This window comes from Agelaius tricolor, unplaced genomic scaffold (genome assembly GCF_023055355.1).
Source record: "Agelaius tricolor isolate 1412-34295 unplaced genomic scaffold, bAgeTri1.0.p SCAF_11, whole genome shotgun sequence".
Lineage (NCBI taxonomy): Eukaryota > Metazoa > Chordata > Aves > Passeriformes > Icteridae > Agelaius > Agelaius tricolor.
The window spans coordinates 16,716,904-16,738,643 of record NW_027269271.1 but is presented as its reverse complement, the minus strand read 5'-3'; the positions used below and the strand labels follow the sequence as shown (position 1 = coordinate 16,738,643).

Sequence of the window (21,740 nt, the reverse complement as noted above, 5' to 3'; positions counted from 1 at the left end):
AAGAAAACTGGATACTGGGTATATCATATGGTCTGAAAACAAAAGGAGCAATTGGCAGGATAATTTGATAATGAGCTGCCCAGTGGAATAGCAAAAAATAAACAGACAAAAGCCTCCTTGGTCACAGCAGTCATGGGAATGCATCCTATCTCCAGAGCTGGTGACATTAACCTTCAGCTGCAACACTCTTCAAGGAGCACTGCACTAGCAAAGACAACTATTGTAAGACTCAAAAATGCAGCTGGAGTACTTTGAGAAACCCTACAGAGAGCTGGCACTCCACAAGCTTTGCCATGACGTATCCCTCATCCTGCAGCTTGCTAGGACAGTGGCTGGTATCTGGGTTTGCAATAGGAAAGGTGGGCACAGGGAGCCCTCAGCTGTGTCAAATACCACAGATCTGGCCCCACAGCCTGTGAAAGTGGCAAGGAGCAGTTGCAGTCTGCAGGTAGACAAGGATCCAGAGAAAGCATTATCACACTGCCAAGGCTAGAATTGCATAACTCATAACTTCTTAACAACTTCATATATTCACTGAAAATGAATACACTTTTCTATATTTTGAGGTTAAAAAAAATCTCTTAAAATCACTTAAAAATATTAACATCATATTAGCACATATGTATACAGAATGTGCTCCGCCAAAGTAAAGCTAGTCCAAGACAGAAGGAAAACAGGAAACAAAAATTTTTACATTAACAATTTAACTACATGAATCTCTATTAGCAGGCACTAATCTCACTGCAGATTTTCTAAGGCACAGAATCTTTATCTGAAAATATACAGCAACCTTTTCTCCAATCCAGTACAAGCTGGTACCTGCTGGTACCTTGTCATATACAGACCCAAAACCCCATTCAGCATCATACCACAAATGCAGCATATACTAGCTAGCACTTTGAGAAGAATACCAACTGTTAGTACTGAAATAAATACACTTTGGCAGCAAAGACTCTATCACAGCTTTGTCATAATTTTTGTCCACATAAATATCTTGATTCTATTTTCTGATTCAGGAAGAACACTTTACATGCTTCAATTCTCCCTCCATCAGTTAGTCTCATGTTTCACTGATGAACATACCATAACATTAAAATAACTGCAAAATATTAAACTCAGTTTTAGGTCCATTTTTTTTTTCAGTTTGTAGTTGTGTATTTATTTGAACAAAAAAGCCCTGAGGAATCTGTTAAGTCACATATCAGTGAATGGCATATAATACAGAATTCATTGCTCCTATTCACCAAGCATGCAATGCAATATTTATTCCACAGATGTTGAAAAATGTAGTTTTATTCCAGTGACTATTTGCAGTCTATACATATATTTAAAAACAACATTATGTGAACATATCACAGACCAGTACCTAAAAAATCTTTAGTATATACTCCTTTATAAAAGGTTTTGACACAATGGAAAAGTCAGTCCAGAAGAACGCACGTTACCAGGTTTCTTGATAAACAAAATATTATGAAGCCCTGTAACCTGCATGAGCACAAGTATCCATGGCAATGGATCTTTCATCTAAATCCTTGTTTCAAATAAACAGGTTTAAATTTTGTTCAGTTAACAAGTTCTACCACAACACTGTCCATTTAATTTTGTGCTTTCCAAAAGGCAAGCACACCACAGAAATAAAATTCCCTACCCGAGAGAGAAATGCAGTAAACATGTATTTGTTTCCCATCTCAGCAGAGGAATCCAAGTTCCTTGAAATTGTCATTATGCCTAAATCCAAAACACCCTGCTTATACCTTCTTCTTCTTCTTCTTTGCCTGTTCTCCAGACTCTACTTTACGTTTCTTAGCAGAAGATGGTTCCTCTTCTTTTTCACCATCTTAAATAAAAGAAAGAGTTAATCGAGATCAGCAAAGCCAGTTTTTTGTCTTAAACACCATCCTGTCTTAGAACAACTGACTTAACCACATCTGAGATGGCTGGAAAAAAGACACTGTAGCATTAACTGACAACATCCTCATTTTTGGAATGCAGACAATATGTGTACAAAATAGGAATGGTTGCTTCTTATCACTGCCACAAACCACTGCAGGTAACTGAAAAGAGGCTTTATGCTACTGTACAGTACCTGTTCTAAAAAAAATTGTTACTTGACTAGCTAACAGAAAAAGCTAGAAAATTATATTTTTGAAGCAGGAAATAATGTCAAGATCAATTAACATTTTACCTTCTTCCTTTGGATGAAGGCTGACTAAGAGAAATGCATGGACAGGGAAAACATAGAATACATGGAGAAAGACATAAAAACTGCTACTGGGAAAGAACACCCAGAACCAAAAAACAGGCAAGACAGCAAAAAAATCCTTCTTTTGGAAAAGCTTTGTTCACAACTTTAGCAAAGCATGAAAACACTGTGTTCTGAAAGCTCAGAATTTCTTCTTCTGGTTCTGTTCTCTTGGTTATTGCTATTCTCTTTCTCCAGCAATTAAAAACAAAAAAAATCCACCCACCTATCATTTCTTTACTACCTAAATTACCATTACAGCTTGTACCATCATAGAAAGTGAACAGGATAGTAAATATTTTCTTCAGTAATCTGTCCCATGGACATCCTATTTGATTCCTCTTTTGGATCACAAGTTTTGCAAACGTTAGAGAAATAATCTGATCTACATCTACAACTAAGGTCAACACCTTACCGTAAAGCACCTGAAGCTTTTACACCACCTTCTGTTTTAGTAGCACCATGAATGAACCTGTTGGTTTCATAGAACTACAGACTCTAATGCTTCCCTGCTACTGACAGAGGGGGAGAGGAGTAGAGGGGCTGCTCGAGGGTCTGTGTTGAATCCAGGAAAGCCCAACCAGCGGCACTGCAGTGCCCCCACCCCTGCAGCCAGAGCGCTCTGCCCCTGGGCAGCGGTGGAGCAGGAGAAGCCGGCAGAGCTCCCTCGGGGCCCAGGGCAGCGCCCGGAGCCTCCCTCCGTGTGAGGCACGGCCGCCTCAGCCAGGGCTCACCCGACTCCAGGGCCTCACCCGACTCCAGGGGCTCCTGCTCCTCGTCCGGCAGGAACTTGGCTTTGCCGGCCTGGCGGGGCGCGTCGTCGCCATTGTCCTCGTAGATGTTGGACCACTTGATGGCCATGTCGAGGGTGGGGGCCGGCGGCGGCGGCTTCTCGGGCGGGCTGTAGGTCTCCGGGGGGGGCACGGCGTTGCTCCTCCACACCTTGAACTCCCTGGGGGGCTGCGGGAGAGAGCAGAGCGCCCGTCACGGCGGCCCGGGGAGCCCGTGGCGGCCCCTGCGCCGCCTGGGTTCACCCCGCGCCCCACGCACCTCCTCGGGCGCCCGCAGGACGCGGCTCTCCCAGTCGATCTCCTTGTTGAGCGGGTTGTAGAGGAAGGCGGGCGGCTGCGACACCCGACGGAAGAGCTCGTCGGGCGGCGGCAGCCGCGGCCGCCCCGGGGTGCCCCCCGAGGCAGCAGCGGCTCCCGCCGGGCGCTCGTCGGGCTGCGGCTCTTCGGGCTCCGAGTCGGAGCTGGAGCTGCCGTAGGCCGCGAAATAGCCCAGCGGGTCCTCCCCCTCCGCCGCCATGGCGGGGCCGCGCCTCGCACCGCCCGCGGAAACCGCGCCCGCGCCGAGGGTTCCGGCCCGCGGCTGCCGCCGGCCCGGGGCCGCGCGGGGCTGGCGGAGCGGAGCCGCGGCGGGCGGGGAAACGGGGCCTGAGGGCTCCCGCCGTGCCAGGGGGCTTCCCTTCGAGTGACCAGAGAGCAAAAATCAGACACGAAACCGAGCCAACCTTCATTTCTCCCTTCCACACCTGCAGGCTAAGCGGAGGGAAAACACGTTTTCCTTAATGTCCGATCACCGGCTAACCCAGGGCAGGCACAGCGCTGATCATCACTGCTCCAGGAGGTATCTTTACCAAAACAGATTTTTCAAATTTGTTGGACCAAGTTTGTACTAGACCTCCCTTGTGATTGACTCATACACACATTACTGCATCAGCTAAAACACTGGTGCTGTTCAAAGGGGATGGAGGGCAGGGCAGGTTGAGGTTGGGTATCAGGAAAAGCTTTTTCCCAGAGGGTGTTTGGGCACTGGGACAGGCTCCCCAGGGCAGTGGTCACAGCTCCGGCCTGACAGAGCTCAGGAAGGGTTTGGACAACACTCTCAGGCACGGGATGTGACTCTTGGGGATATCCTGTGCAGGGCTGGGCATTGGACTCCGGGATCTTCATGAGTCCCTTCCAACTCAGCATACTTTATGATTCTATGTTCAGATTCCTTCTACTACCAGAAGCAGGATAAGATCTGAGGAAGGGGTTTTGGTTATACTATGATCACTTTCTTTACTGTAAAGATGCTAAACCATATCCAGCTGATGTCTCATAATCAATACCATGTCATTATTTTGAAGTAAGCCCTATACACAAAGTACAATGAAAACAGTCACTGAAGTGAGACACCACAGTGCCTGCAGCATTTGCAAATCCTTCTTCAAGTCATGCTTCTCAGCACTCAAAGTTTTTGTTTCTCCCCTGCTATTAATAAAAATCTTAATTTAAGAATGAAATTGCTATGTGTGGTTGGTAGCAACTCTTCTCACATCCGCAGGAAGTTGAGCAATAGAGTCATTTGAAAAAAAGCAAGAATCAGGTTAATAATAGTAGTCATGAACTGCAGAAAGTACTTAAGCAGCAGAGCTGTTGATTTCACATGCATGTTTTCCTTACAGACTGCTCTTGAGTGCAGTCCTACCAGCACAGGCGTTTCACATTAAGTCAGTCTTTCCACCAGACTTCTCTAAAAAGACAAGGAGAACAAAAGCCTCCCGCACACACAAAACCAAAACCACACACCAAGGTAATGGCATGAACTGCTCTTGCAACCTGTACATCTTAAAAATGAGAGAGGCAGACAGAAAAACAGGCAATTGTACAAAAGAATTTATTCCAAAAGTTGTGATAAAAATACGTTTTAAAAATGCACATTATAGACATTTGGAAAGACAATACATTCACTCAAGGTCTCAGGTTTGCAGGCTCCACTGGGAGTGGTCCCTGCACACTGCACGGGGCAGGATGGGGAGCAGCAAGGCAGCCTCCACCCTGAGCTGGTGCATTTTCTCTGTTAAGGCCAACCCTGCTCATTCTCTTCTCTTTACAAGAACCCAGGAAGGGACTCAAGCCTAAGCAGAGCTCTTTAAGTGGTTACATTTAGACAAATCACTTTCTAGACCTCCCAAGTACAGGCAACTACAATTCAAGTTAATGGAAGACAGGGAGTTCATCCTATCCTTAATTTCATCTTAAAGAACAAAGTTTGGCTTGCATATTTAGGCACTAAATTTCCAGGGTGCCATCTCATCTAAGCAGTTCCACTGAAAAGCATTTTCACTGCCTGGACACTATATGATTGTAGATGTAGACAAGAAAACCAAGGATTTTTACAAACACATCTTTCTCACATGTAAGATGTTCATATGCTCAGGATGGAGGGTAGTTGAACATTGCATTTTATTTTAATCTACTTCCAAAACAGAATAATTGTGAAAAACAATTTCTAGAGACTATACTGAGGTCCTGAAGGTAGCCTGTCTCTACAAATGGAGAACAGTTTAGTAATACTACCCCAGTGTGCACTGGAATGGTATTCCATGGCTATACACACTATGAGAGCCAAAATAATTGAGGACCTTAAATACAAACCTACCCTTTGATATACTGAAAACATCCCATCACTTTAAAGCGTAGTACTGCAGAACACAGTTGTACACATGTCAAATTAAGAATGCACCAGGTCATTTTGAAATTATTATAGGCACCTGCACAAAAGGTAGGCTACAATTCCAGTGTGAGAGGAATACAGTGTGTTACATGGTGGCAAGAAATGAGAACCTTCCCATGTTGAAAAAGAATGCATTTGACTCTAAACAATTTGAAATGTAAACCTGTCTGTCTGCTTTGAAGAGGAGGTATTTGAAGTGCCATATTTCCAAGAGTCCTTCAGGTACAGATACTTTTGTGTCACACAGCTTCTCCTCCACTTCCCTAGTGGGACAAAGCATACAGTAAGCTTTGCTCCTTAATAGCATCCTACAATAATGTGTTCTTACAGCCCTCACAATGCCATTAGAGCAGTTTACATTCCTTTTCCAGTACTAAAGAGAATTTATATTTAAAGTGCATCTCAAATTTGGAATCTTTAACTAATATACAAGAAGAAGAGGCTGAGGCCTGCAGAAGTGTATTTGTGATACTGATGCCTCTTGATGTACCAGTAGGACAAAGTTCACACAAGGAAGAAACTCCTTGCTAATAAGCATGATTTGGCCAGATTTGTGAGGATTTTTGCAAATGGAGCAGCACACATATACATAGAGAGCAGAATTTATCCCAGTGAGAAACATTTAACTCAGTTAATGTTTAAGATTTTTGGTAAGTAAGCTTAAGTTTTTAGTTCAGATTTTTTTCCATATTCAGTACTTTTCCCAACCATCTTTCCCAGTTCACCCATCACAGAAACATTAAGAAAAGCTGATTTGTTAGTTTCTGCAGAAAGAAAAAACCCATTTGTTCTGTAATTCCAGCTAAAGTATCTGCTGGTGTGAAATCTCATACACTAAATGTGAAATCTTATACACATTGGTTTAAAAAACAAACATTTGTTGGTGTAACACCACAATATTTTGTACAAAGCTCCCTAAAAACAAAACAAACAAAAAAAGTCAAGCAGCACCAGCATCACACAATTACAAAATTAAAACAGAAATTGCATAGATTATTTCCTCCAATTTTCCTAACAGTTTGAAAACATTTTTTAGCTTTTATGAGCCATCCCACAAAGTTTCAGTACCATTCAGATGAACAGAGGAAAGTCACCGCGTTCACTGTGGCTGAACAGAACGTGATCTTAAAGGCAAAAAGCAATTGTCACTTGAACTAGTGCATGGCTCTTGCTGGTCTGCCTGCAGCTCTGGGGGCAGCGGGGGTGCCCCAGGCTCTCCAGGCCCTGGGAGGGTGGCTGAGAAAACACTGCACTGTGAATTTCCCATCTCTGCAATTGGCAAATTCATTGAATGAAGAGAGACAGCAGACACAAATGCGGCAGTGCTATAATCTTCTTCTGGGTGATGTATCTGGGTAGATTCTTTGTCTTTTGTTTTATCCAGAAAATTTGATTCATCAGAAAATGATCTAGAAAGATTATTTGTTCCTCCGTACAGTGAGGTCATACAGGTGCTGCAGCTTAAACCTAAGACAAAAAACCAGATACTGGATTTAATTACAGTATGAGGACATCTTAAACTGTGCTGTGATTTAATATCAGTAAGACTGTCAAAAATCAACTGTCCATATTTTTAACAGACTAACCCTTCATCTCACCTGTGACATCCAGAATTCCTGACAAATTAGAAAACAAACATGCAGGTTATGTAGGCTGATATGAATGGTTTCTCTGTACTCAGTACCAGATAGTACTTGACAAAAATGCACTGTAACTTAAAGGTCATTTTAGAAAGTCACTTTAGCCCTTTGGCCCAACTTTTTTTAGATTCTTCTCACTGTGTTCTTCAAACTTTTAAGAGCTTCACCTGCTGGTTCTGCTCCAACATGGACAGCATTTAAGGCGATTTTACCTGAAGCCAGAGCAAACCTCAGGCCCTTCATCTCTGTGGTTAGAACATAGTTCTTCCTTCTTTATTTGCCTTTTGATGGGTGTGGAAGGGGAAGTAACACTTTTGGTGTAGAAAGCCTATACTTTCTTTCTCTGCCTTAAACTATAAGTACACACAGTCACTTCAAGGTTTGGGTGTCAACAAAACCTCTTAGCCTGTATGGAAAAACACACACATGTATTTACAGTGTCTGCTTTAAAGCTGTGGCAGTGAAGGCATACAGGGGAACTCCCCTCAAGCTGCATTTGCTTGCACATCTTCTGCTGAGACACAAAATTTAACTAAACCAGAGCATCCTGCCCCTGCAGTAAACAGGTTGAAGAGAAATGCAAGATGGAACATAACAACCCATTTTTGAAAAGCAAAACTGAAATGTGGAGACCGATTTATCCATCATAACAATACAACAGGGGCTTTTTGCTAGTTGTTATTTGTGATGGATGTGTTCAGATAGTAAAAAGGTAAAGCCAGGATACATGCACTAGGATCTTAAATACAAACTGGTAATATTTCCAAACATGTTGTTCCAAATACCAGAGGAAGATTTTAGTTTTGGATTTTAATTTTGCAGACCCTCCAAATAAAACCTGTGTCTTACACAACATTATTAAAAATTTGTTACCTTTAAGAGCTTCCAGCTTTTCATTTTTGACTTTCAGCACTACATCAGTTATCTTTTGTAACAGGAAGTTTTGTGTTCTTTCTCGTCTGATAGATTCAATCAGAGTATCTAGTCCCTTTGGATTTTCTGCTAAGTAGTCCAATAACTTCCCAGCTTTTTTCCTACTGGAAGATCGAGCAGAAATTTCTTCTGTGTCCTCCCTGGTGAGTATTTTCTTGGAGCGCAGGTAATCAAAGTGTCTCTCAGCTATGATCTTATCACACAGGTAAGGACGCATCCTTTCTAAAGCCTGAAAAGCAAAACAAACTGGTATGAGCCAACATTTCAAATTATTTGGAACCTATATGATTTTGATACAGGTTAGCAAAAGAATTTTTAAGGCTGCTGCTGTGTTACTTAGTTGAGATTTTTCTCAGTGTAAAAATTTTTTTTAAAAAGCGGTTCCCTGATTATCACTTTCATTAACTCTTGGACTGAACTCAGCAGTTCCAATGCTTGTTAAGAAATACAGTGACTACTTATAGAAAATGTGATTACATAAGGTCTGAGGTTAGCACATTTCAAAACAGTCAAGTAAAAATGAAATTATACCAAACAGCACCTACTCACTTTGTCTACAAATACACCCATTTTCACTGATCATCTGATTGCCACATTGAGGCACAATTCCAAAATACTGCAGTTACTGATGTTTTCTGTGCATTGAGCAAAAGTGGTCTCAAAGGAGCAGCATGAATGTACTCACAGTTCAAAATGTTTGTAAATAAACCTATTTATTTACAAAATTTAAACCTATGTATTTATACTATTGACAGGTTCAACAAATTACTGACATCCAAAATACATGCACTTTCATCCACACATGTATGTACTCTCAACAACGTTAGTGGCTTCTTTGTGTCTTTTGTAACCCTATTCCATTGTATGAGTGATTTTATATGGCTCACCCTCATCCTTCTCAGCTCTTAACTGCAAGACTCCAAACTTTATAACTCCTCCTCAAGACAAGCTTGCCCAGACCAAGATGTCCTTGCCAGTTTTAGCTTCCTGAGATGTGCTGTCCCGTGTCACACACAGTGCTAATGCTGACACAGCACCCTGGCTTGCAGAGATCCCATCGGTGTTACCTGAACAGCTCTGAGAGAGCCGAGTCAGCTGTGAAGCCACAACATTTAAAATCTGAGTGCAGAAGCTCTAAAGTCAGATTTATGGGACTGCATTTTGATGATAAAATGAATGTTATTTGTTTCTACCTAAGATTTCCATCCTTTCCCCTCCAAGTACTATGGGAGGACCTGTAAGGTTAAGGGCAGAAGTGACAGTCATGCATTTCTGTGAGCTGCAGCCCTGGGTTCAGTCACTGAGCCAGACTAACACACCTGCCATGTTACACCTATAGTGTCTGACTCAAGTGGCTTTTATCCATTTTTGGTGTAACTACCCAATGCCACCTATTGCAGTATTACCCTGTGGAAACGAGTACTAGCTTGAAAACATGCCTCATAGAGCTATGACAAAGCATTTAAAGGAAATCACTTGAGCATAAAGCTAGAAAGAAACAAAAACCAAACTGCAAGTGGTCTTCACTGTACTTTAAAAGAACATTAAAAACCCCCCAATGAATCAAACATAAGACACTGTAAATTACAAACAGAACAATGGATAGGCAATAAATAAGTGATAAACTGATTTTACTTTTTTTTTTTTTTAATTAAACAATCACTTTTTAAGGTGGGTTACATTGCTTCCCAGTCTCACGTTGAGATAAATTAATCTAGAATGAATCAGGATGAAGTCTTCCATCAGATTCCAGGGGAAAACCCAAGAAAATAGAGAACAATAAGCCTCAATAAAAAATACCGAAGTATACATAACTAAGTATACATAACATAAAATACCTAAGTATACATAACATACCTAAGTATACATAAGATATCCACGCTTTTTAATTAAGAGTTTTACTGGCATCAGGAGCAGCACACACACTTTCAGCCAAGCTTTGGGTACCACGTTATTCCCCGCGTTTGCTGCCTCCGGCGCAGGCACCAGGTGACCCGAGCCCCGCAGCCCGGCCCCGGCAGCGCGGCACACAGCACGGCCGGGGCGCGGGGCGAGCTCCGGGATACGCGAGTCATGATCAGCCTCGCCCCGGGGGACCCCGGGGGGCAGAGCCGTGCTCGAGATTCGCCGCCGCCTTCCCGGACGCGCCGCGTCCCCCGCCCGCTCCCACAGTGCTTCCGCTCCCCCGCCCGGGCCCCGCTCGCCGCTCCGCGCCCGGGCCCTGCGCCCAGCCCCGGGCCCGCCCGCCACTTACATCCTTCTTCACCTCCGCCATCTCGTCCTCCGTCAGCGGCCGCCCCGCACCGCCCGAGCTCGACCACGACCGCGGGCCCTCCATGGCGGAACCCTCGGCGGCGCCGCTGGGGAAACCCGCACGGGGCGGCGCTTCCGCCTGGGCCCCGCCCCCGTCTGCCTCCGCCAATGGGCGCTCAGAGCCGGCGCTCCGCCCCGCCCCCAGCCGGGACAGAACGCAGCCCCGCCCCGCCAATGGGCGCTCAGGAACCGCGCTCCGCCCCTGCCCCGCCCAGCGGCGCGTGCGCGGCTCGCTGGGCGCGGGGGCTGCGCCGCCGGGACTGGGGCTGGAGCTGCCCCTGCCCCCCCGGGCCTCCCGGGACTTGTGGCAGCCCCTCCGCTAAAGCGGCTGGACTGTGCGGAGCGGTGCCGGGGCCCGCAGCTCGGGCAGATACTGGCACGAGTGACAGCGGCTGGCCGTGCCCGCCGGTTTCGGGCCTGGCGGTGTTCCAAAGCCCCCCCGTGCACGGGGTCGTGCTCCAAGGCAGCAGCAGATGGAGCCGCGGCCCCGCCGGGACCCGGCGCCGCCTCCCCAGGGAAAGGGAGCGCTGAACTGCAGCAATCGGGGCTCTTGCAGCTGGCACGGGTGGAACTCGGGCTATTCGTGCACTCCTAAAATTGTCCTTTCACTAGATAAACATGAACATAAGTAGAAGCGATCAACACTGAGGTTTGCTGTCAGTAAGGAAAACCTGCCAGTTTTATGGTAGTTTTACAGTTTTGCAAAGTCCTTGACATGTTTTGTTAATGCAATTGTACTTGAACTATTAATCGTGACAGTATCTATTTTACAGTGCTAGCAGTCCCAGCTTTAAAATAAACACGAAGATCCTGCCCAGAACACGTGAAAAATAAAGGACTAGGCACCTGCTGAGAGGGCTGATTTCTGCAGAGCTGGGTGTAAAATCGGGGCCAATCCCCAAACTGCTGCCAGCCAGCTCCATCCCCTGCCACTGCTGTGAGGGCCCCTGTGGCCAGAGGAAACTCTCAGGCTCACCCTCCCCTCAGAGCCCTGGTTGCTGCTCATCTGGGGGCACACCTGCTCACAGCCCATGGCCTCCTGTTATTCCCACTCCAAGCAACCTTTCTTTGCTGTAGTGCATTTGAATTTCTCAAAGCTGTGTATCTCTGCAAAGTAACCTATTTATCTCCCATTTTCCTACTCCAAGAGCTGCAGGGCTGACCATTTTTTCCCCAATTCAAGTGCCTACATTGATCCTCCCCAATCTGTGCTATGCACCCAAAATACATGGAAAGCTTTCGGCTTCTCTGATGCTTCCAAGAGAACTGATTGTGGTACTTCTGAAACAGAGCCAGGCATCTTCCCAGCCCCTGACTCCCACCCCTGTTTATTATATCACGTGCCTTTCAGCTCTTCCTCTTCAAGGTGAATTATATTGTGGACTTTGCTGGCTCCACACAACACTGCTGATAAAAACATCTCTCATGCATTCTGGATTTAGAGTATTTGTTAATAACCTTGCTCAGCAAGAGGTGCAGTTCAAAGCCATGTGATGTCTGGAGGGTTAGGCTGCTGATTCCTGAGCCGTGTAGGAGACAAACTGGAATGCTTTCACTTCAGCAGTCAGGAAGAGAGCATGTGGTTAGCGAATACAAGAGCAGAATATATTTTAGCAGACTTAATGCCAGAACACCCTACCAGGATTTAATGGTGCAGGGAGCAGGAAGAAGGCTACTCTGCACAAAACTCATCTAATCATTGCCATTAAGAAACAAATTCAGGTAAATTGGTACCAAATTTCTCTCCTGCAGTCATGTAAATGAAGTAGTTTAAAATACTAATTGCATCACACTAAATGTATTCACATTAGACACAGCACTGATTTAAATACATTAGTTAAAAATCATACTTTTAACCAATGTTGTAAAATCAGTATGAAGGCTGTGTTTAAGATCCTTTGTCCCTACTTCTCTGGCAAGGAGAATAATAGATGATGGTAGTCCTATTATACTAGCAAAACACAGTTTGAAAGTAATGTAATTATTTTGCTACAGTTCATTAAGGAATTCCTACTCTATTAAATTATCTTGGTTTTCTTAAAAAGCTGGAAGAACAACACTGAGGCCTTGAACCAGCGACTCCCGGGCTGCCAGGAGATGGCACTGATGGCCCACGAGCCCTTGCACACACGCCCATGATGGAGCCCAGAGCCGCTGCAGGGTCACCCTGCCCTGGATCCCAGTATTGTACCCTGCTGGCACTGCAGCCCCAGGAGCAGTCTGCAGCACACCACAGGAAGTATTTAGATATAACACATGCACTTATCTGTCAGGTTACCTCAAAGCAATGTCTGGAGTGCAGTCGCCTCTCCTGAGATTGTGGGGGAGAAAAGACACAAGAGCTGTGTGAGTAATTTACCCATAATGGGAATGCCACTAAACCTTTGCAGTTTCACCTTTTGTAAGTTACAGTAAATGCAGGCACTGCAGAGAAACATACTGTACTATGCTAACATCTGTTTTGTTACCTTGGACAGCAATAAAATTAACCATGAACACTCACAGGCGGTATCTCCTCTCTCTACACATTATAATTTTAGACTCTACATTTAAGAGTAATTTGTTTTTAAAGACTTAAGATTTCCCCTAACAGAATGAAGGGTTTTAGTGCTAATGTCTATAATTGGCTTTACTTCTAGGTATGTAATAAGCTTGGAAATAAGAAGACAGCATGAAACACTATTAAATTAAATACATACACTTTCAGTTCCAAAAGAAGAAGCATGAACTACAGAGGGTAGGGTACAACTGACACTTTATTCCTTCGTGATGGAGATATATAGTATTGAAACTGCAAGAATCACAAAAAAAAAAATTAAATCAAAGTGCAAACCTCTATTAAAACTGATTATGGAATGTATTGATGTTTTTGGCACAAAAAGTGGGGAATTATATACTGCAACAAGATTAAGTTTAATGAATGTAATGCTTCTGTGCTCAGTAGTCACATTTGTGCACTGCAGAACAATACAATGTAAAACAGTGACTAACACGATTCACATACAACTCCATACAATTTACATCACACGTCCAGTTAAAACTTCTCTGAAATACATGAGGTCCACTGATACTTTGTTCACAATCACTTAACAATTACCATTGTTTAAGCAGGCTTATCTTTTCAGCTTCCTTATTGATAAAAGCAAAAATAGACAATCTTAAATAGTAAATTATCTTCCTCAAATGGTTCCATGTGGATGTTGATGTTTTCTATTAATTTGGCTCTGACTTCATTGATAAAACATATATGAAGCTGAACAAAATCAAAAGTTTTTTTTCCCCCATATTTTCCAATTTGCTGTGAACAAACAGCATTCTGTATACTGCCCTTTTTGTTTTCAAAACTGGACATAGTGGTGCCTATGAGCTCTATTCCTATCACATGGAAATCACAAAAAAAAAAATCAGAGCATAGCTTCACACAGTGGCATCTATTTAAAACTGAAAATTAGCATGGTAAACACAAGAATACATAAATGGAAGAATTCAAGTTTATCTCATAAGGTACAGTATGCATTCACATTTTCATTACAGAGAGAGACACTGTATTCACATTCTGTTGAAGAAAGAAACCCACATATCACACATCTCCCTAAACTCTTAGCAAAGATAACATCCATGAAATACCTATAATGCACATTCTGGCTCTTTCATTTCAGCTGAGCTAAACTGATTGCTGAAAGGAAAAATCCTTTGATGAGTAATTCAAACCCCATTGCTGAGCTGTTACCACAAAAACTTCAGTACGGGTCTGCTCTGTCATACAGCCTGACAGTTGTTATCAAGAGTTTTATGTGGGCAACTATCAGTGTTCAGTGTCTCTTCCCCTTTTTTGGTTTGGGATTTTATTTTATTATTTATATTAATCAAGGATGATGTTTTACATCAGGCATCTGAGAAATGTTCTGGTGACAAAATGTACAGGACATGCATTAGATGCACATGTGTCACTGCAGAAATGTCCTCACAACTGAATTCTTTGTTTGGGCAACAGAAAAATAAACAGCAAACAGCAAGAAGAAGCATTTGGCATGATTTTAGTTCTTAGTACCATACTGCAAATACATAAATGGAAGTGTTCATAATATTTTTCCTTCTAATGCAGGAATAAAGATCAACAGGAGAAGCTGTGAGGTGAGGGTGATCCCACTAACCAGCTTAGGTAACTTTTGGCATCAGACTAAGATGTAATTTAGAACATCTATGTTAAGAGGCTGTGATTCCTACTGAGGCCAAGAGAGAGAAAGCAGGTGTGGTTTTAGAGCACCTCAATTTTGTGCCTGAAGTCAGACAGTTTGAATACAACAACTGAAGGAATTCAGGTCCCTCAGCTGCTCCCTTGCTTTCTGTATACCAAAATGCAGCCCTGAAACCAAAGAAATCTAAATGGCAAAAGGTGAAAACCCAACCTCTCTGTCTATACAGCTGTTTCTCAGCTCTGAAATCCCAACTCCTCCTCTCCCTCCCCTAGGAATCAGGGGAATTCATTGTCACTCATTCTATGGCTTTCAAGGACACAGGGTAACAGCACTGTCACCAGAAATGGTTCTTTTTTCTGGAGAAATCTTAAAAAGAGGAGTCTCCCTTCTTACCCTCTGGATCTACAGCTCCTGCTGACTGTCCCATGTAGCTCAAAAGAGGTTGCTCAGACTCAAAGCAGATCCCTCAGTTTTTCCTCTCTCCTGGCACCTACTCAAGGAGGGAGTGAGTTTAGGATAGTCCCTCATGGCTTGGGATACTGTGGAGTGAACAGTGAAGAAGGAGAAGTGAAGAAAAAGACTCAAGTAAGAACTGAGGCAAGAAGGTAAAATCACTTGGGATTAAATGAGAAAAGTTCTCATCATGCCTTGATGAGCAAACTAGAAATGGGAGTCTGAGGAAGGAGACAGGTGAGAGGTGAGAGAGGGTGGGGGAAGAAAAAAACCAAAACCAACACTATAGAAATATTTAACAATAAATAAAATTGAAATTCTACACCCTAACTCTCCCAGTGTAGCTGGATGCTCTGGCTCCCTAGCAAGAGGAGGGAAGAGGGACTGAAGGACATGGATGGGGGTCAGGGACAAATGGACAAATCAGGATGGGGGGGGCTATTTCAGCTTTGACAGTTCCCACAGCTGCACAGGTTTTTAACAGAGCACAGCTTGCCTTTAGGAGCTCACAGCTCAATACTGCAGGGCCACTTTTTGGCACAAAATCTCTATTTAATGTCAGGTTATTTTGAAATGTGTGATACTTTATCAAATATTTAAAAAGCACCAAGGGAAGGCAGAAAAAGATTCCCCACTGCAACATTTACATCCTGAGAGCCCGATCACCTGGCTCAGGTTTATATGATGGTGCATGGGAATGGAAGAGACAAAGAGGGAACATTAGGATCACCCTTTGGGACAGGAGAGCCATAAATAGGAAACCCCCCCCACTTGCTGTTTGGCTGGCAGAAGAACTTCCTTTGGGCCATGTTCTTTGCACATACAATATATTCACTCATCACTGCTCTCTTCCCCATGACACCTCATGTCATCACAACAAACAGAGCACCCACGAAGCATCAGCAGCTGCCAGGAGGTTTTCCTCTCATTACCACTGAGATGCAGTGTGAGATGTGCCAGAGAGAACCTACAAGTGTGAGTACTTGTGTTTCCTCCCTTATGACTGCACAAAACAGGTTTCCAAAGGGTATCCCAGTGGGCATCTGGTTAATTCTGTTTGCTTTCCTGCACACCACATTGCCCAAGCCCCTCACTCATTTCCTACTGTACCTCAGCAACACACCACAAGTGGTTCAGGAAAGGTGGAGGAGATGTCTAGGAAGCTGATAACATGTTCAGACTATTTGTCAGTCTCTGGAGAGTTCCCACTGCTGCCTCTGTTTGGGAATTGCTCCCATCCTTAGTTTACAAATGATTTAACAAGAAGCATGTTAATACAATGGTGTGTGCTTCACTTTGCAGTGGCAAAAAAAAAAAAAAAGCCATGACTCAGTGGGTAAACATGTTGAGGAATTTGCTACAAAAATTATATTTGTCTTAACTGAATACCACTGTGAATATTCATGCCACTAAAAAAATATAAGATGGTTATTGTTCCAAGGAAAACTGTCCCAAGGGCAGATAAAGAAAAAATTACAATCTTCCAGGAAAAAATAGTTTCCCTTATTCATGGGCATAATCTAGGAATAGCTGTCCTTCAACTTCTTCTAGCACCATTTTCTTTTGAATTTTGCTAGTAAGTGGCCTCCAAATGAAGAGAAAACAGAAAGGAGAAACAAATTTTAAGATGTAAACAAAGAGATTTAACTCCCCCATACTTTACATTTCTTTTGCATCTCTGCATTTAATTTTTGTGGTCCAGAGGCTTCCTAGGATCTGGCCTTTTAAAAAAAACTCCTCTCCCATTCTCACCACATTGAAAGTCATCAGGTCTTAGCAGGAAACTGGAACCTGAATTGCAGGAGACAATTTGTGTGGCTGCACTACTCTCCTTCTGTCATTCAAGTTTCCCAGGCAGTCATTGCCCTTGGATGCTCCCATCAGAGGAAGCTTTCCCAAAGCTGGTCCCTGGTGTCTGAAATGGATTCCAGCCACAACTCTGCCCAGCAGCAGCAGCAGCAGCACTGTGATGTGGCCAGGACAGTGAGCACAATCCACTGCCCAGTGTCCCAGCTAAGCTTCCCTACCACACAAGGTTCATGAGCCCACTGAGTTTTCTTCAGTCCCCCTAATACTTTGCACCACTGAAAGTAGGAGACTGAGGAAGGAAAAACACATGTAGAGCAAGGAAGCAAGAGAAAAGAAGACAGAAGGGAACAGTGTAAAGACAACAGAGGTGCTTGAAATACTGAGAATTAGCCAGGTTTCATGAAATTTTCACATAGATATGTTAAATCACTAAAGCTAAGGGTTAGCCATTATAATTGTCTTCTGCTAGCCCATGGGACTAACTTACTTCAGAGTTATGTGCTCCCAACAAACCCTACATCCACCTTAAATACCATCTGCAAGGACATAATAAAAATCACAATGCAAAAAATCTGTAAACAAGGGTTAGTAGCACAGTGGTACAGTAGATTGTCAATAAAAACAATAAAAGTGTGGATACAGATTCGTCTACCTTGTGTGTAACATTATTGCCAGTTACAAGGGAGGGACTCTGTAAACTCATCATTCTGAAGCTTTGTTAATAAGCACAGAGCAACAGGTGAGTGACCCATCTACTTTGGCCAGTTCTGTGGCAGCTATTGGGATCAGCATGTGGTCCTTCAGCTTTTCAAATACCTGTTCAGGGAAAAAAAAAGTAAGGGAAAAATCATTACATTTACACCTCTGTTTTCCCCTTTCTCTAAGAATTTACAGAACATGGATTTGCCAGCAGGTGCCAAGCCATCCCAACACTGCTAATCAACAGGAACATCCACGGTGCACGTGTATCGTTATAGGACACGAAACAACACGAGCACACACCGCTGCTCTCAAGGTGAAGAAAAAAGGGAAGTTTATTTTCTGACTCCAACATTTATAGTTTTCCAAAAGTGACAGTGGATTGGAGGGTGAAAGTGCCACCTCTCCAATGACACTGGACAAACCAACAGTCCATCAAATTTCTCCTCCTCCATAAAAGAATGCAAAACAATAAGTTATTTACAGGAAGTGTGTGAGAAAGTTTGCTACAAGAATGTAAACACCAGAACATTAAAAAATCTTTAAAAATCAGGGCGATACACGTGGCCTTGTGGCTGTGGCACCCAGCGCCATCCCTGCAGCAGGGAGCTGCTGGGCCTGGCTGCAGCCAGGGCTGGCTCTCACCTTGGCACTCTCTGGGTACTCCTCGGGGGCGCGGTGCAGCAGCACGTGGCCCTTGCTGGGGATGTTCAGGTAGATGCAGTTTGCTGCGGCATCGTCAGGCACTGTCAGCTTGTCGTAGCGGTGGTCGCTCATCTGTTGCATGGTCTGCCAGGAGACAGAGTGCAGCTATTTAGATCAAACACATGAGCAGTCCCCAAGTAATGGGAGAACAGAATCTTCAGAAATAGATAATTGTGATTGCCAAGGCAGTCAAGAGCCATTTTGCTATGCAGCAAGTACAGATATTTCCTTTTATCTCTGCCTTTATGGAAGAATCTACTAAACTTAACTGAAAAGAGCCATAGAAAACCTTTGTGCAATGGCTCTTGCAAGCAGCAGGATTAAGCAGGGCACTTGGTAAGCATCCTCTGTGGGGTCTTTTCCTCAAGGATTGCACACTGAGTATGCAAAACTGCTCCTGACACTGATTGAGACTATAGGTGCTCAGCACCTATAAAAAAAAAAGCAACCATTGTTCAGTATTTATGTAATGAGTATGAATTAAACCAAAGAGGACAGGAATGGTTCCCAGCTTGGATATCAGCCCAATCTTAATTCTTTTCAAGGACCTCTGTTCTGCCTTGCAGGCAGTTACTCTTTCACTAAGCACCTGTGCTGGGGAGTGAGCAGGCACGTCTGTGCTAATCCTCGTTCCCAGGGGGACAGCACAATGCCTGCCTTGCAACAGGAGAGCTGCTGGCCTCCAGAGGTTTGGGTATAAATACACAAATGTAGACACTGCTGGCTGGAATTTCAGAGACAGAGACTCTCAGGACATGACAAGCATGCAATCCCATGTTTTGGATCAGATCCATTTTAGTAAGGATGGGAAAAGCCTGAAGACAAGATGCCTGATTCCCAGTTGTAGCATTCCAGCTTTACATCAGCTTCAGCCTCACAGAGACCAAGAATAACACAGAACTGAACAAGACTCAAAGTCCAAAACTTTGGTCCTACTGAAAGCCTAAGCAAACTGCAAATGTTTCCATTTCTCCTCCAGCCCACCTGTGTTCCCACATACATTGCACATACATGCAAAGATGCAAAAAGAAAGAAAAGGCTTTTTTTCAGCTTAAAATATTCACACTAATATTATCTTTAGAAAAACCTGGTCTTTTGTTAACAACATTTTTCAACTAAATTCCCTTCTCAGGGAGAACCCAGTGATTTATATCACACAGCAGAAAGCAGACTTCAATTTTAGGCACAGTTAAGTTTGTCATTAAATTGCTTCCAAGGTCACTCATCTGTACTACTTCTCATTCATTAAAGAAATACTACTAAGGAAATGTAGCTGATTCATAACAGGGTCTACAAAACATACTGGGAAGCAACAAAGAACTCATACTTGCCCACACCTATGGTAAGTAATTCCTTTATAGGTCCACATTTTTCATGTTCTAGCCTGAGTCATCCACATCCTGTGGAGAACATGAAACTCTCAACAAAGAATGCCATGCATTCTTGAGGAAGTGTTATCAGATTGTCATTTCTTGTTCCTTCTCATGTTATGAAACTCTCCCAAGTTCCCAAGGACCCATCTACCTCCTTAAAAGGTTAATGTGTTTCTCTGGGCAAAAATCCTTGCACCTTTACTTCACCAGATGTAATTTTGTATTTTTGTATGCTTTGCACAGTTGATCTTCTTTTTTATAATTTTGTTTCTGTTATGTTGCCAAGATGAGTTTTATTCTGCTTTCCTAGATGTTGCAGATGTCCTGCACCTAGTGTGGCTCTTCCACCTGGTACCCAGAGTCAGCAGACATGTCCTCCACCAGCAGCTTCCCTTTTCCTTCCTATACAATGTTTTTAAGTCTTGACTAAGGAAACATTTTTTAAATCTGCACTAAAATACATGTATCAGTAGAAGAAAAGCCACTATGTCTGGATTTCACTAAGTTTCCAAGCAGTTGTTCTTTCTCCACTCCTTGCTGGAAACAGAATTCTAATATTGTAGGTTTTCAGTAGGAACATCAGAAATACATTGTGAATCACTGTGAAATGCTTCCATATGAAATGATGAAAGAATTCCTAAGCAGAAGGGTAAAAACAAGTCTCCCATTCATTTGCTTCTGCAAAGTGCTGAAGTGGGAAGTACACCAGCAAGCAGATAAAGGACAAGTGGCAGGGCCCTAGTGCCTCAAGGACCAGCTTTGGGGAGCCTGGGAGATGATGCCAAGGGCACATTAAAAGGATTGTTTTCAGTATAATAAAGCACACAAACGGTGGCTAAATTAGGTCAGAAACAAATCAGAAAACCTGAGTGAGAAAGTGAGACAAAGCAGCACAAGAGTTTGAGGTCACAGCTTGCTAGTGGGACAGGGATCTCAGCTAGCTGGAACAACACCACAAGAAAGCTTTTATTACTAACTGGAGGTTTGACAACACAAGATTACTCTCTTCCTCAGCTCTTAAGATAAAAAGGAAATCATATTTGCAAGCTTTCATCGCTGTTGTAACTATGCCTGACTGTTGCAGTAAAATTTCAAAAACCACTTACTTGAGAGAGTGCCCAGGCAATAACACCCCAAACCTGCCCCACAGGGAGGCTCTGGATGCAGCAGAAATGCACCAATACGACACAATCAGGGCACTTTGCAGACCCATGTGGTTTTCTGTATTTCTATTATGTGAAGTCATTAAGTACATGTGCCTAGCCAGATTGACTCCAGGGCAGAGAAAAGGAGATAAAAGCAAGGTCCTTTGATTGTATTTTCTATCAGATACATCCCAAAATATGATGCATTTATATATAGAGGGCTGGCTTTCTGTGCACAAACGTTGTACAACCGGCTATGTTAAGAGCCAGGCATTTCCCATGTGCCTTGTTTTTCTGGGAATTTTCCTCAGCTTAAAGAGGGTAATTTTCACTGCACATTCTCTCAGCCCTTAGTCATGCTTTCCTTATGTTGAAGTCATCCATATAGCCTAAAATGCCTTCTCTATAGTTTTTTACAGTGTGTCCTCAGACAACTGAGGTAATGGATAAGCTAAATAATCCTAACTATGAAGCAGCATTATACATGAAGGAAAAAGTGTATGTGTTTTGGGTCCATTATCTCTGACAGAACTAAGATGACTGCATGCACTTTTAGAAGAGGCCAAGCCTAGCTACAAATGTTCCCCCCTCCATGAGGAAGGCCCCAGTCTGAGCCCTGCTGCCTACTCACATCCAGATTGCTGCAGGACAGAGAGTGACCAAACCCACCTGCAATGCACATTTTTATCCCCAACTCCCCACAAGCAAAACCAAACATACACTGA

The 21,740-nt window shown here is 43.4% G+C and overlaps 3 protein-coding genes across 3 annotated transcripts in view; all 3 read right to left on the bottom strand.

Annotated features, from left to right (window-relative positions):
* Positions 1-1,234: 1,234 nt before the first annotated feature.
* On the bottom strand, positions 1,235-3,586 carry CUNH1orf52 (chromosome unknown C1orf52 homolog). Its single transcript, XM_071436363.1, has 3 exons — positions 3,293-3,586; positions 2,995-3,202; positions 1,235-1,837 (listed from the first exon to the last, which is right to left on the bottom strand). The coding sequence occupies exons 1-3, from the start codon at positions 3,548-3,550 to the stop codon at positions 1,749-1,751; spliced, it is 555 nt and encodes a 184-aa protein (XP_071292464.1). The 5' UTR covers positions 3,551-3,586; the 3' UTR covers positions 1,235-1,748.
* Positions 3,587-4,890: 1,304 nt separating this feature from the next.
* On the bottom strand, positions 4,891-10,730 carry BCL10 (BCL10 immune signaling adaptor). The gene is made up of 3 exons (XM_071436362.1): positions 10,574-10,730; positions 8,260-8,548; positions 4,891-7,213 (listed from the first exon to the last, which is right to left on the bottom strand). The coding sequence occupies exons 1-3, from the start codon at positions 10,655-10,657 to the stop codon at positions 6,846-6,848; spliced, it is 741 nt and encodes a 246-aa protein (XP_071292463.1). The 5' UTR covers positions 10,658-10,730; the 3' UTR covers positions 4,891-6,845.
* A 2,640-nt stretch (positions 10,731-13,370) lies between these two features.
* DDAH1 (dimethylarginine dimethylaminohydrolase 1) overlaps positions 13,371-21,740 on the bottom strand; it is a 57,447-nt gene continuing 49,077 nt past the window's right edge. The window contains exons 5-6 of the mRNA XM_071436360.1: positions 18,438-18,581; positions 13,371-17,909 (exon numbers count right to left, since the gene is read on the bottom strand). Of these exons, the coding sequence (XP_071292461.1) occupies positions 17,796-17,909; positions 18,438-18,581 (258 nt within the window). The 3' untranslated portion in view covers positions 13,371-17,795. The remainder of the gene's footprint in view (positions 17,910-18,437; positions 18,582-21,740) is intronic.

Bases quoted from the DNA above. Each gene is read 5' to 3' on its own strand.
- CUNH1orf52 (XM_071436363.1), bottom strand. From the start codon at position 3,550: ATGGCGGCGGAGGGGGAGGACCCGCTGGGCTATTTCGCGGCCTACGGC. The intron at 3,203-3,292 runs GTGCGTGGGGCG...TCTCTCCCGCAG, and splicing joins TCCTGCGGGCGCCCGAGGAG to CCCCCCAGGGAGTTCAAGGT. The intron at 1,838-2,994 runs GTGAGGCCCTGG...CTTTTATTTAAG, and splicing joins GCAGGAGCCCCTGGAGTCGG to ATGGTGAAAAAGAAGAGGAA.
- BCL10 (XM_071436362.1), bottom strand. From the start codon at position 10,657: ATGGAGGGCCCGCGGTCGTGGTCGAGCTCGGGCGGTGCGGGGCGGCCG. The intron at 8,549-10,573 runs GTAAGTGGCGGG...TTTGCTTTTCAG, and splicing joins TGGCGGAGGTGAAGAAGGAT to GCTTTAGAAAGGATGCGTCC. The intron at 7,214-8,259 runs GTAACAAATTTT...TTTTTGTCTTAG, and splicing joins AAAGCTGGAAGCTCTTAAAG to GTTTAAGCTGCAGCACCTGT.